Source organism: Haliotis cracherodii, unplaced genomic scaffold (genome assembly GCF_022045235.1).
Source record: "Haliotis cracherodii isolate W230 unplaced genomic scaffold, xgHalCrac1.p SCAF_3, whole genome shotgun sequence".
In the NCBI taxonomy this organism is placed as follows: Eukaryota; Metazoa; Mollusca; class Gastropoda; order Lepetellida; family Haliotidae; genus Haliotis; species Haliotis cracherodii.
In genome coordinates this window covers 14,857,731-14,870,563 of record NW_027266286.1, presented here as the reverse complement: position 1 = coordinate 14,870,563, position 12,833 = coordinate 14,857,731, and the positions used below count along the sequence as shown (strand labels likewise).

The 12,833-nt window shown below is 38.1% G+C and overlaps 1 protein-coding gene across 4 annotated transcripts in view; it reads left to right on the top strand.

Moving 5' to 3' along the window:
- Positions 1 to 11,116, top strand: part of LOC139475935 (diacylglycerol lipase-alpha-like) — a 165,434-nt gene extending 154,318 nt beyond the window's left edge. For 3 of the 4 annotated variants that reach the window (XM_071259150.1, XM_071259149.1, XM_071259148.1), the window contains 2 exons: positions 259 to 391; positions 1,472 to 11,116. In XM_071259150.1, coding sequence (XP_071115251.1) covers positions 259 to 391; positions 1,472 to 2,983 — 1,645 coding nt within the window. In that variant the 3' untranslated portion in view covers positions 2,984 to 11,116. The remainder of the gene's footprint in view (positions 1 to 258; positions 392 to 1,471) is intronic. The other variant, XR_011654035.1, reaches the window with a different exon arrangement.
- The last annotated feature ends 1,717 nt before the right edge of the window (positions 11,117 to 12,833 follow it).

Below are 12,833 nucleotides of genomic sequence, written 5' to 3'. Positions count from 1 at the left end.
ATTTTAGGACAAAAACTGATACCTCCAAATATAAAAGAGTCCAAATCCAATAGTACATTGCTTTTAAGCTTGAGCTAACCTTTTATTTGTGAGGTGACTCTCACCTGAATATTGATAGTGTCAATTTCTGAAATCCTGTGAACCACAAACAACATGAGCACGTTTTAGTAAAGTATTGTGCCCTGCCATCTCTGATGGTCCAGTAGGACAGGTTGTCTTAGGGATCAGAAGCACTGTACGTATCTCTCTATGTTTCAGGCCAGTGTGTCAGAGTTCTGAGCCCGTTTACCAGGCTGTGTGGGCAGGAAATGGAGACTTCGACGAGGTTCTCATCTCCCCGACCATGATCAACGACCACATGCCTGACAATGTCCTAGAGGCCCTGGAGAAGGTATTAGTCAGGACATATTCCTATCTGTCTATTGATTAACTGTCATTAACATGATCCATGACCAAGTTTCACCTGGAACCCAAACAGTGTCTTGTCATCCAACGTGTACATGACGCATTATGTGCATGCAAATACCCTTGTCAAGACAGTTGGAAGCCAGACCGGAAGATCTGGGGTAGAATAGGTCTTCAGCAACCCATGCTTGATGTAAAAGGCGACTATGCTTGCCGTAAGAGGTGATTAACAGGATCCGGTGGTCAGACTCGCTGACTTGGTTGATGCATGTCATCGTATCCCAATTGCGTGGATCGATGCTCATGATATCAATCACTGGATTGTCTGGTCCAGATTTGATTATTTATATAGAGACTGCTGTCATATAGCTGGAATATTGCTGAGTGCGGCGTTAAACTACAAACCAACAAACAAACAAATGGAAGCCAACAAAATAGTGTCTCTTATGGGGTAGATGACAGTGAATATGGACAAAAATGGTTGAATGTTTAGAGGAGGTCATGATTTGACTTTCATATCAATCTACAAGAACTCTCATCCAACCTGTTATAAATGACTAGTCCCTTTCTAATAACCAATAGTTCTGTTTCAACCAAATTAGCCTGGTCTAATAAACCTCCACCTGAACGAAGATTGAATGCAATTTATAATCATGAAGACCGCCTCCATGGTCTAGTGGTAGAGCATCCGCCCGGAGAGCGGAAGGTCCAGGGTTCAATCCCCGACCGCGTCATACCAAAAGACGTTAAAAGATGGTACTTGTTGTTACCCTGCCTGGCACTTGGCATTAAGGGGATAAACAAGGATTGGTCGGCTCAGAATCAGTATACTGTGTCTGAGTGGGGTATTCATGTTAAACTGCGGCATGGTATCTCAGTGAGCTAGCACTATAAATCGGCATCAGTCAGGACTAGTACAAGCAGCCACACACACACACACACAAACGTGCATGCACGTCGCTATATAAGTGCAATAATCTTGGACGCGACGTTAAACCCCATTTCACCTCACCTTATAATCATGACCCGATTGGAATGAAGGCTGATTCCTGAACCGTTGTTTTAGGTTCTGCTGAAGGTCGGTCCAGCCAAGCCAGTGCGGACTCTGACAGAAGCGGAACGCAAGGCTCTGCTATCCCATGAGTCTTTGTCCTCTGCCAACAACCCGTCACCAACCCGAGGGACAGTGATGGTGGAAACTAGCTTCACCAATGCCTGCTACACTGCCCCCGATCCCGGCAATGGCGCCCTGAATGTCAGCGGACCTCGATCAGTCTCTGGCAGCTGGGAAAATGTCCCAGAAAAGATTCTTACTGTAGAGCATATACAACAACTAAACGCCGTGGGCAGGAACCCAGATTCGGGCACACGTCCAGAATTCAGTCTAGACCTAGCTGAGAAGCAATGGGTGGCTGCTCCTTTGGCGAGTCCCGAGGCTTTGTCCGATGTGTCGAGTCTTGGAGGACTCAGTCACACAGGAAGTCTTGTGGAGAGGGATGGAAGTCGGAAACCGGTACAATCCTCTCCCCAGCTGAAGACAATAGAACAATCTCCATTACGGAAAGTCAGATCTGAGAGTGTGAAGATCGAAGTGCCCAATGACAATGATGAAGAGGTCAAGGTCGTTGTAGAAAATAATGCCAAGAGGAAAAAGGTTGAGTTTGAGGACGAGAAGGTAGCTAAGCAGACTGTCAACAAGCAGGCTGTGGATAAGGAGAGTGCTGATAAGGTAGATACTGATCAGGAGGAAATAGTTATTCAAAATGGACCTAAGGGGGTAAAACAAGTCGAGAGAAGTGAAAACCCAGGGGTAGATTCGAATTCAGTGACTGTGACAGATCCTTCAGGGCAGTCCGTGAAGGTGTCATATAAAAACACGAATGGTCACAGTGCCGTGTACAACCGACATTCACCCGACGAGTCCACCCAGCACGAATATGGGCACCCTAATCTACACTACTCTGCTGCGGGAACAGGCTACCCACATGGAGCTTACCATCCACCAATCAGGTTCCCTGCTGTCAGGCCACGCGAGAAAATTGTCTTACCACGGGAGCAAAACGTCACACCACGTGAGCAAAACGTCACACCACATGAGCAAACCGTCACAGTATGTGAGAAAACCGTCACACCACGTGAGCAAACCGTCACAGCATGTGAGAAAACTGTCACACCACGTGAGCAAACCGTCACACCAAGTGAGCAAACCGTCACACCACGTGAGCAAAACGTCACACCACGTGAAAAAAAAGTCACTTCATTTGAGCAAACCGTAACACCACGTGAACACCAACCTACGTTAAGACACTGCGAATCCGAGAGTTTATTCTTACAACCCTCATTATCTAAAATGAGAAGGTCAACTGAAATGATGGACTTAGCTCATATTCAGGACGATGCTGAAGTATTCGTAGAAAATATTGAGACTGGTGCCAAGAAACCACGGTCTCGCCTACCAGGACTGCATGGCACCCCTCAGGCGTCAACGGCAAGTATGACGCTGGATAATGTCCCTGAAAGTCGTCTGTCGTCCACACATTCAGACGAAGTGTTTGCATCGCAAGAGTCCGAAGCATAGCAAGCTTTGGTCTTAGATGAACAGTTTCTAGGTGTAGATGATCAGTGTATATGAAACTGAATTAATACTGACAGTGTGCTATGTTTTAAGGTTAACAACCATGTATTGATTATTTGAAAACATTTATGATAAGCAGACTTACAATTTTCGACTTTAGCAACCACAACTTTACAATTTTATAGCCTATATTATGCCATGTCAAAATAATGATGATAGTTTTAGATATCAGCTGAAATATTGTATTAGAAAATATTGATGACAATTTTACCATTTCATGTCATGAAAGTCATATTCATGTTTTAGCAAATTTACCGTATTCGCCAGATTTAGCATCCCTCTCCGGTAAGCGCCTCCTGACCAATCTGTAATAAATCTTTGTAAGAACCTCCTAACAAACCTGACAATGTATGTGACACTCCGTATCTTCTCGTGTATTTTATAGATGTTTTTACAGGAAGCAGATGCAAAGAAGGAAAAAAGTTTCACTGAGATTTAAAATTATAATGTCACTCCCGCTCGATCTCTGAAAATAATTACTGTAATTTAAGAAACTATTTTTTTCGATCATTGCATCAAAATTCTTTTTCCGTTATATTATTGGGTATGTTTTTACGTAATCACCAGTAGATTGGGAGAAATTGTGTACAGACGATTGCTATTTTTGGCTTAATTTATGAGACAAAACACAATAATCTTGATCCCTGCATATAAAACAATGCCTAGCATGACAAGAAATACAATCGAAATGGTAAATCATCATGACTAGTGATTTTCATTGACAAAATTTGTCAGTGCATTGTTCATTCACCTGACGCGATGCGGTGTAGTTTTTGTACAAACTGAAAAATAGTTGGATGAAATTGTAACCCATAAGCCGATCCCTTTCTCCAGAATCTTATCTACGGTCATATACGGTAGCTTGTTTATGGTTTTACAAAGCTTCCACTTTGTCAATTTTCTAAGTGCCCAGGGCGCTTATCATGGCGAATATGGTATATCATGTGAAGTTATATCATTAAAGATAAATCCAGTACATATCTAATCTACATACACAAATCAAATTCAGTTTCATGTTTTGAACAGTATTGTTGATCTTTTCAACATATATGTACATATTACATGTATATGTTATGAAAATGAAAACTCTAAACAGGAGTTTTCAGTTGAAGAATGTAGATTTGCCTTGAGCATGGGTGGATGTTTTATAACACAGACACATGATCTAACACAATCCATGACATTCCCTTGAAGCTTAAATGTCAGGTACATGTGGTAGCTATAGATGGCTCATCCTCTTTCATCAAGGGTGTATTTACTGATTGTAGGCCTGTGCAAGTTGCACACTATCAGCTAATGGTTTTCACTGTCAGCGAAACACTTCGTCAAGGATTTCAGTTTCTTCTTTGCTAATAAAATATACTGGACAAACATTGTTAGGGATCATACAATATTTTTGTATGGGGTAAACATTTAAAGAAACTCAGTCTTCACTTAAAACAATATTCCCCCAAATATTCATGATCCCTAACTTTTTTGTTCAGTATATGAAATGATGGATTAATCATAGTAATATGAAATAATCGGTTGCTCTTTGAGTTCTTTTGAGTAGTATACCTTCCTAATAAATGTACGTGTTTAGCACAGCACTTGGTGTGACACTTGTTAATTTCCATGCGAGTCACTTTTGAGGATGGACCAGTGCATAGTCAGGAAAACACACTGAAGCCAGGCTGCTAGCCTTGCTCCAAGCCTGTACTGAAACCTGTACTGAAAGAAAAGTCCATGGTTGTTTAGAAATTCTGTCCTCCTAACAGGCAAGTCTAGATATGTGGACAGTCTAGTCTCTTATAGGAACAACTTGTTCTTATTATTTACATGATCTAGAAATTATGATTTAAACGAATAATTATTGCCTTGGAGACTTGTGCAAGTCTACCAGGCTGCTTCTTAATGAAAAGCAGATATTGATTTACAATCGTCCAAGACCGACAACGCCCCTTTTGTCTGAGGAAGCCATCACAATATACCTACTGTACCAGATGAAGAAGATTTTGCTTAATATATTTATATATACTTCTCCACTTTTGATAGGGATGGTGTTATCTTTCCAAGATACAGAAAGGATTCTCACAATATGTCAAGTGTATATTCAAGTAGAATAACATATCTGATTATCCCAATCAATCGTTGAGTAGTATATGTAGATTTTGATTCAATGATACAAGTTGCACGGAAGTGTTGTATGGCTTGTAAAGTGACTACCGTAATTGACGTAATAAGTGCCAGGGTGCTCTCAAAATTAGAAATAGGGGGCTCTTATTAGAATATAATTTTGGTGAAAAAAAAAAACAGAGCTGAAAGATCGTAAATTTCGTGGTTTATGATGACAGCCTGAAATGATACAAAAGAAAAGCCTGTGCATATTATACACAACAGATATATTTTCCAGAATTTAATTGCCCATAATTAAGGGTGCATATAACACACGAGTGCGTATTATACGCGAATAAATAAATCTTGTGTACATTGATCAATCGGAAGGGGTGCTAATTGGGATTATTCACTTGCCAATATATTAGCAAATATCGCAGTGGGCACTTATTAGAGCGGGGTAGTTATTACGTGGAATACGGTATATAGAACCTTCTCTTCATCAGCAGAGGGAAGGGTGTTCATGCAGTATTTGCTGTAGCGATAGTGGTGATAGACATGAAACTGTACTTAACTATTTCATGCTGTCATTTTCCAGTACAGTTTTTAACATATTTTCAGATCAACACAACTAATCCTGGTCTGCAGTGTCTGTTTTTTATTGATATTGTTTTTAAAGTAACTGTAACTAACTTCGATTAAAATCTGCTGAGATGACAAAATGTGAATTGCCATACATGTGAATGAGGTACGGATGCATGAAGACAGTCAACGATGCACAGGCAGGAGATGCACAGACAGGAGATGCACAGGCAGGAGATGCACAGGCTGGAGATGCAATAAGGCGTTGTATGTGTTTACTTTGTTTATGTGGGTGGGTGTGCTTGTTATTGTATATACCCGTGTTTTCAGGTGCTGCTCTAGAATAACCTTAGCTTGAAGACAGTGACTTATTTCACGCATATCTGTTGGCTTCTGTTTGCCATTTTGCAAGTTTTCACTTAATGGATTGAACTTTGTGATGTTTGCATGCGGACCTATTGACAGTGATGCGTGTGTTATCTCAAAGACGTGTATACGTCTTTGGTTTTCTCATTAGAAACCATCTCCATGTGTCAAGACTGATCATCTGCGAGGTTTGTCTGTAACAAGACTTTCAGGAAATAGGGAAGTAATGGAATGGAAGTAATTATGTACTGGTATGTAGGTATAAATTTCTGATGAGAGCCATTTAGCTGTCTGTAGTGTTTTTTCAATTTAGTTGACCTTGAAATTATCATGACCTTGACCTTGAACTTGACCTTGATCTTGATCTGTCTACAACCGTTGTAACTCTTTTGCTCCCTTAGGGAACATTAAGAATAGCATACCGATATGTCATTCATAAATATTGAATCTCATCAGGATTGTTTCGTAGCTCATTTACCAAAGAAGAGGTAACTTCCGTTGTAAACCCATCTAGTGATCTCATTATAGTACCCAATCATTCTGGTTCTGAGTGTACAGAGCTGACACAGTATTTGAGATACCTTACCCACATGTATGTGCTAACTGTCATACTAGTAACGCTGAAATATGGATATATTTTACAAAAAGGTGGGTGCTATCAAACCTACCTATATCACCATGCAGGCCAAACCCACCACCATGTCAATTGATCTAATTGAAGCTTAAGCCTTTTTGTGTCATGGAAAGTACTATATGCTACACAGGAAGCAGGGAAGGCATCTGATCACGGGAAGGTATATGGGTCATGGGAGGGTATATGGGTCATTGGAAGGTATATGGATCATGAGAAGGTATCTGGGTATTGGGAAGGCATCTGATCATGGGAAGGTATATGGATCATGGGAAGGTATATGGGTCATGGGAAGGTATCTGGGTATTGGGAAGGCATCTGACCATGGGAAGGTATATGGATCATGGGAAGGTATATGGGTCATGGGAAGGTATCTGGGTATTGGGAAGGCATCTGATCATGGGAAGGTATATGGATCATGGGAAGGTATATGGGTCATTGCAAGGTATATGGATCATGGGAAGGTATCTGGGTATTGGGAAGGCATCTGATCATGGGAAGGTATATGGATCATAGGAAGGTATATGGATCATGGGAAGGTATATGGGTCATTGGAAGGTATATGGATCATGGGAAGGTATCTGGGTATTGGGAAGGCATCTGATCATGGGAAGGTATATGGATCATGGGAAAGCATATGGATCATGGGAAAGAATATGGATCATGTCAAGGTATCTGGGTCATGGGAAGGTATATCTCAGCTGTCATGTTTCCGAATTCTGTTTGTGTCCCCAGGCCTTATATTCTTGATTGCTCAATGTTTATTTACTCTGCAATTTCAGTGCCATTGGAAGGTTTTCTCTGCTTTGTCTCATGTTCAATATAATACAATACATGCTGTATTCAACACATTAAGCGCCCACATACATCAAATGTTTCCTAGGATGGGAACTGCGTCTTAACTTCGTAATACATCTGAATACTTCCTGAGGAGGCCAGGTCAGATCAAGTATATTACCTGTTTAATTTGGTTAAATTGTTGTGTCTCATGACCTCATACCTACCGTATTTTCTTGAGTATAGTGCACACTTTTTTTTAAAAACCACAGCTGTGTAGAAGGGGTGCGCATTATACACGAAATAATGAGTTTTGATGTTTTTTTTATCTTAAATATGTTTAGTAAAAGCTGCATCTAAATTAACAAAATATTGGAATATATTATTCCTGATAAAAAAATAGTTTCAGATACAATTTTTGCCGATCCTTACATTAAAATCCTTTAAAGTTATATCACTGGTAGATTCCAAGAAAACGTGTGTACAGCTGATTGCTGTATCCGTCTTAGTTTACGAGAAAATACACAAGGTAATCTTAATCCCTGGATATAAAACAATGCCTAGCAGAACAAAAAATATAATTTAAATGGTAAATCAACATGTCTGGTGATTTTTTATCTCAAATTTCGAATTTGTACTGACCAAGTTTCTCATCATCCGTTCGTTTGCCGGACTTCGCTAAAGGGGTAGATCTACGGTGTAATTTTTTTTTCTGCACTTGGTATTCCAATTTATTTATTTTTCAAAATACTGAATCCGCTAGAGGGGGGTGGGCATTATACATGCTGTGCACTATACTCAAGAAAATACGGTAAAACATGTTGAAATTTGCAATTATATTGACATTTTGACTGTTTCTTGTTTGACTCGCTCAAGCAATGACTTCACCTGCAGTGAAAGGATAGCACTTTCCCCAAAACAAATGTATCCGAATTGGTTGGTTTATATTATACACAAGAAGCTGTGGTGATAGATACAATGTGGTAAATAACTTCTTGGGCTTTTTTGTACTAAAAAGTGATTTTTATTATATATTTTTTCTCCTTTTCCTTCAGTTTTTTTATTGGTCTGGCTTTCTGATAACAAAAATCAATGAAAACTGCATACGGCAATGTTAAATTAATAGAGAACGCTTGAAAACATGTGAGGTGTATCATGGAACAGGTAATTTTTGTGTCGAAAACGGTAGTTGTGTCTACTGGTGATGATGGAAACAATGTTTTCCAGGGTATGGAAAATGTTTTAGCTTTAAGTATATTATACATATCTTGTTGACAGATATAAAGGTAAACACTGTTTCACAAAATGTAAATACATGTACATATGTGATTGAGTATTCAAGTTGAATTTACTCGATATGGGAGGTTTAATCTCAGTTGATGTTTTGAACATTATTTCGGAATAAGTATTTTTGTTAATAATGTTGACTGTCTGGTTATAGAAATGGGCTAAATAGTAATTTTTGAGAATTAAGAATATTTGATCTGCACATTCCATGTAAGTACCGGTATGATATTCCCATGGAATATGTAATACATATTAGTCGATGGTTAGCGCCTAACAACCATAATGTCCTATTTCCACTTTTACAAGTTTTGAGTAAATGACATTTTAGAATTTAAGTGCTGTATAATATTAACTTAAAAAACACCATGCATTTATTTCTCATTTACAGATAAATGTTATATTTATGTAAGAGTACCGAGAAAGTTAGGACATTTGTTTTCAGATCCATACTGTTCTATCTCCAATTGTAAATTCAATAGTATTCTGATTATTCTTGACCAAAGTTTTCACCCAAAGGAGAGATCACACACTTGAGATAGGTTATTGTAATGAAGTCACCTTTTATTCAGTATGTCAGCTGACTGATCACATGTGGTCCTATCTCCTTGTCACATGATCTGTGTGAAGAATTTGATAGGACATATGGACATGGACATAGAACAGTCTTGTTTGAAACTTATGAGGTTTTGTACGTAGAATCACAGAAAAAACTACTTTCCAGCAACAGGGGTTTCATGAAATATACAGCAATGTTGTTAGAAAAGCACCCATTTGGAAAGAAAATGCGAAAACAATATTTCGGTCAAATGGACACAGGACCATCTTGTTCTCAGGCGACGTGGTGTTTCAACAATATTGCTTCTTTTTATGAAAACCAAGATCCAGAATGAAATGTCTGTTGCTGTATTGTACAGCTCTGATGGAAGAGGAGACTGAACTCAAGTACCTGTTGCACCAAACCTCCCGGCCAGGTCTTCTCCGTGAAAGGGTCGGCCTTGGACAGTTCTGCATTTTGGCGGACATGGAACAAGGCTGGTTCCCAATAATCGATTCGATGGCCCTTAGGGAGAAATGCCCCGAACCCGTTTAAACAGGGTAATATATGGCATAATATGATCTGACGATAATGAGTTCATGGTTCTCTTTGGAATCTCGCCACCTTTAGAACAAATCATTCGTGAACTGACAATACCACATTCTCATCTTACGACAAGTTGCTATTCCATACTCGTAGAAATGGCATATCAAATGTGAAAATTTTCTGTAGATATAATATTTTAGAGTATGATCATGATGAAGTGTTTTATTCTAAGTATTGCTATACATAATATATCGTCCACTTTAACCATATAAGATCTTTATACATATTATTAGATGCTGTGGCAACAGGCTTATATTTAATCATTTGAAACTCATACATCTTTCTGGGGGCATGGGTGGCCCATCATCTAAGGCACTGCTATTCGCTGTGCAGAGTTGCGTCCCTTGGGCATGCCAGAAACCTATGAATGTGGGTTTGAATCCCTGTTCGCCCTGATTATGTTTCTAGGTTTGTCAGCACCATACCCATGCTTGTCAGTTTCACCGAAATGGTAAACGTCTAAGACCTGGATCACTTCGGGCTTTCCTCCCACATTAAGCTGACATGCCGTGATATAACTGGAATACTGTTAACAGCGGCGTTTAACCCAACTCACTCACTCACTCTCTTCATTTAAGATCTATATAACCTTTGCTTCTTAATGATCTGTCATTTCTTTTGATACCTGAATGTGTATGTCCTCGGGATTTGATATCTCCTGTGCAATATGTACGTATAACAATGTTATTCAATAATAATTGTATATCAGATTTCTCTGCTTTCAAAAACTTTCTCATTTCTACAACTATTTTACAATCAATAGATGATATATATATATTTCCTTAAGAGGTATTGTTGATATATTTGCTGTTACAGTAGCGTGTAAATGAGGAATGCGTTTCAAACATAAGTATCCCGACATGATTTCCATGCAATGGAGATGAATGTGTACATTTCGAATCGATTTCGGTCGTAATAATTTATGCCAATTTTGTTTTGTATAACTGTTTTTTAGTGTACTGGAACATATCATTATGGTGTTGCATAATGTTGATGTTGTTTGGTTTAAAGTTAGCCTGGTGCAATATTTATTGAAGTTGGTCACACATAGGAATGAAATAAATCATGATGTAATGGCATAATTTTTCTTTTTTTTAGATTTGTCGATTCTTGGCAAAAATAATTTTGAGCAAATTAACTATCTAAAATTGTCATCAATGTCTTACTGCTAACATGCATCCATATACATGTGTATAATAATATTATTATTATGATGATGATGATGATGATGATTGTCATCAATGTCTTACTGCAAACATGCATACATATACATGTGTATAATAATATTATTATTAATATGATGATGATGATGATGATGATGATGATGATGATGAATGTAAAAACTTAATGTTAATGATAATTTGTTGACATGACTTACGGAAATCAACAAACAGGCGGATCAGAATATTTTAAAAGGGGGATGCACCACATAATACCCAAATCACAAAGTGACTTGGCTGAGGGCGCAGTTAAAATGTAATGTGTCTCACACACCCCTTTAAATTCTCCAGTGAATGCGCCATGCATATTTCATACATATGTGTCATTGCCAATCAATTATCAACCTTTGTTTTCTATGCATTTGCAGAACAGATCAGAGCATCGAAATTTGTTAAATACCTGTTGTTAGATAAGACAATCTTGTTTTTTGCATTATGTGCGGAACTTTTTTGTTTGTTTTATTGACAATTTATGGCTTGCTATATTTTGCATATTTTATTTTGACATGTGCTTGAATGGAGTTTAAGAGAGGTGGTGCATGATATGAAATCTGTAGAGTTTTAATACCATATTATTCCAGCTCAGTTTACAAAAACAATTTATGATCATTGATGTAAATATGTGAGATCCCAGTAGCAGCTTATAGAGAGGTATTCCCTGGTTTACATATGAAGCTCAAGTCAATTATTTTCAGAGGCTTTGTTTCTATTGAATTTGTAAATTTATTTTGAGGTGAAGATGTGTATATGATTTAAGTGTTTAACTTATTTTTTTAAGTTAGATTTTTAAGAAATCTGTGATGAATATTTCAGATATGCTCCATATTGATATCAAATGTTTTATCAACAACAGCGTTTTAACTCTCTTTGTAACTTAGTGGAGTCAAAATCATTCCTTTTCCAGTTAAGTTTGATTCTGTTGAAATTAAATTGCAGTGATTCTTTAAAAATACAAGATTTTGCTACTTGAAGCGGTAGTATCGACTTGAGTCCGGACTCCCGATGATGAGGATGCAAGTCATTCTGAGGATATCGCCTGCGTACTGACTTAATCCGGACATGCAAAATTATATTTATTATCAATGTCATTAAGCTAGACACAGTTTACTGAATTTGTGTTTATCCATCTATGGTTCTAACATATAATCCAGAGATTACTACCATTACTTTTGACTATTTTTGCATATCTACATATTCATTTATTCAAATGTCTTTATATTTGAAATTTATTATTTTGTACAAAATGTGTTAATGCCAAGGTTAAACATCTAAGTCAGCGATGAGTCAGTTAGTTTGATATATCCCGGTTTGTGAAGTATGAATTTAAAAATTTGAGAGTAGTCATGTCCTTGTTTGCAAGCTTCTCTGATTTGGTTAAATTTGCCGGTTCTAGATAGGAGTTGGTTTCTGTGTATAGGAATGCAGCCATCAGAATGTCCTCAACATTTGGTTTATATGAAATAAAGTTTTAATGTGATTGACAGCTGGTGCCGCTCTTATCTTGTTTATGGAGTTGTTTGTTTATTGTTGTCAGTTTGGGGATAGTGAGTGAGTGAGTGAGTTGGGTTTAACGCCACGTTTAACAGTATTCCAGTTTATATCGTGGCATATCAGATTAATGTGGGAGGAAAGCCCGAAGTGATGCAGGTCTCAGACGTTTACCACTTAGAAGAAACCCACGAGCACGGGTATGGT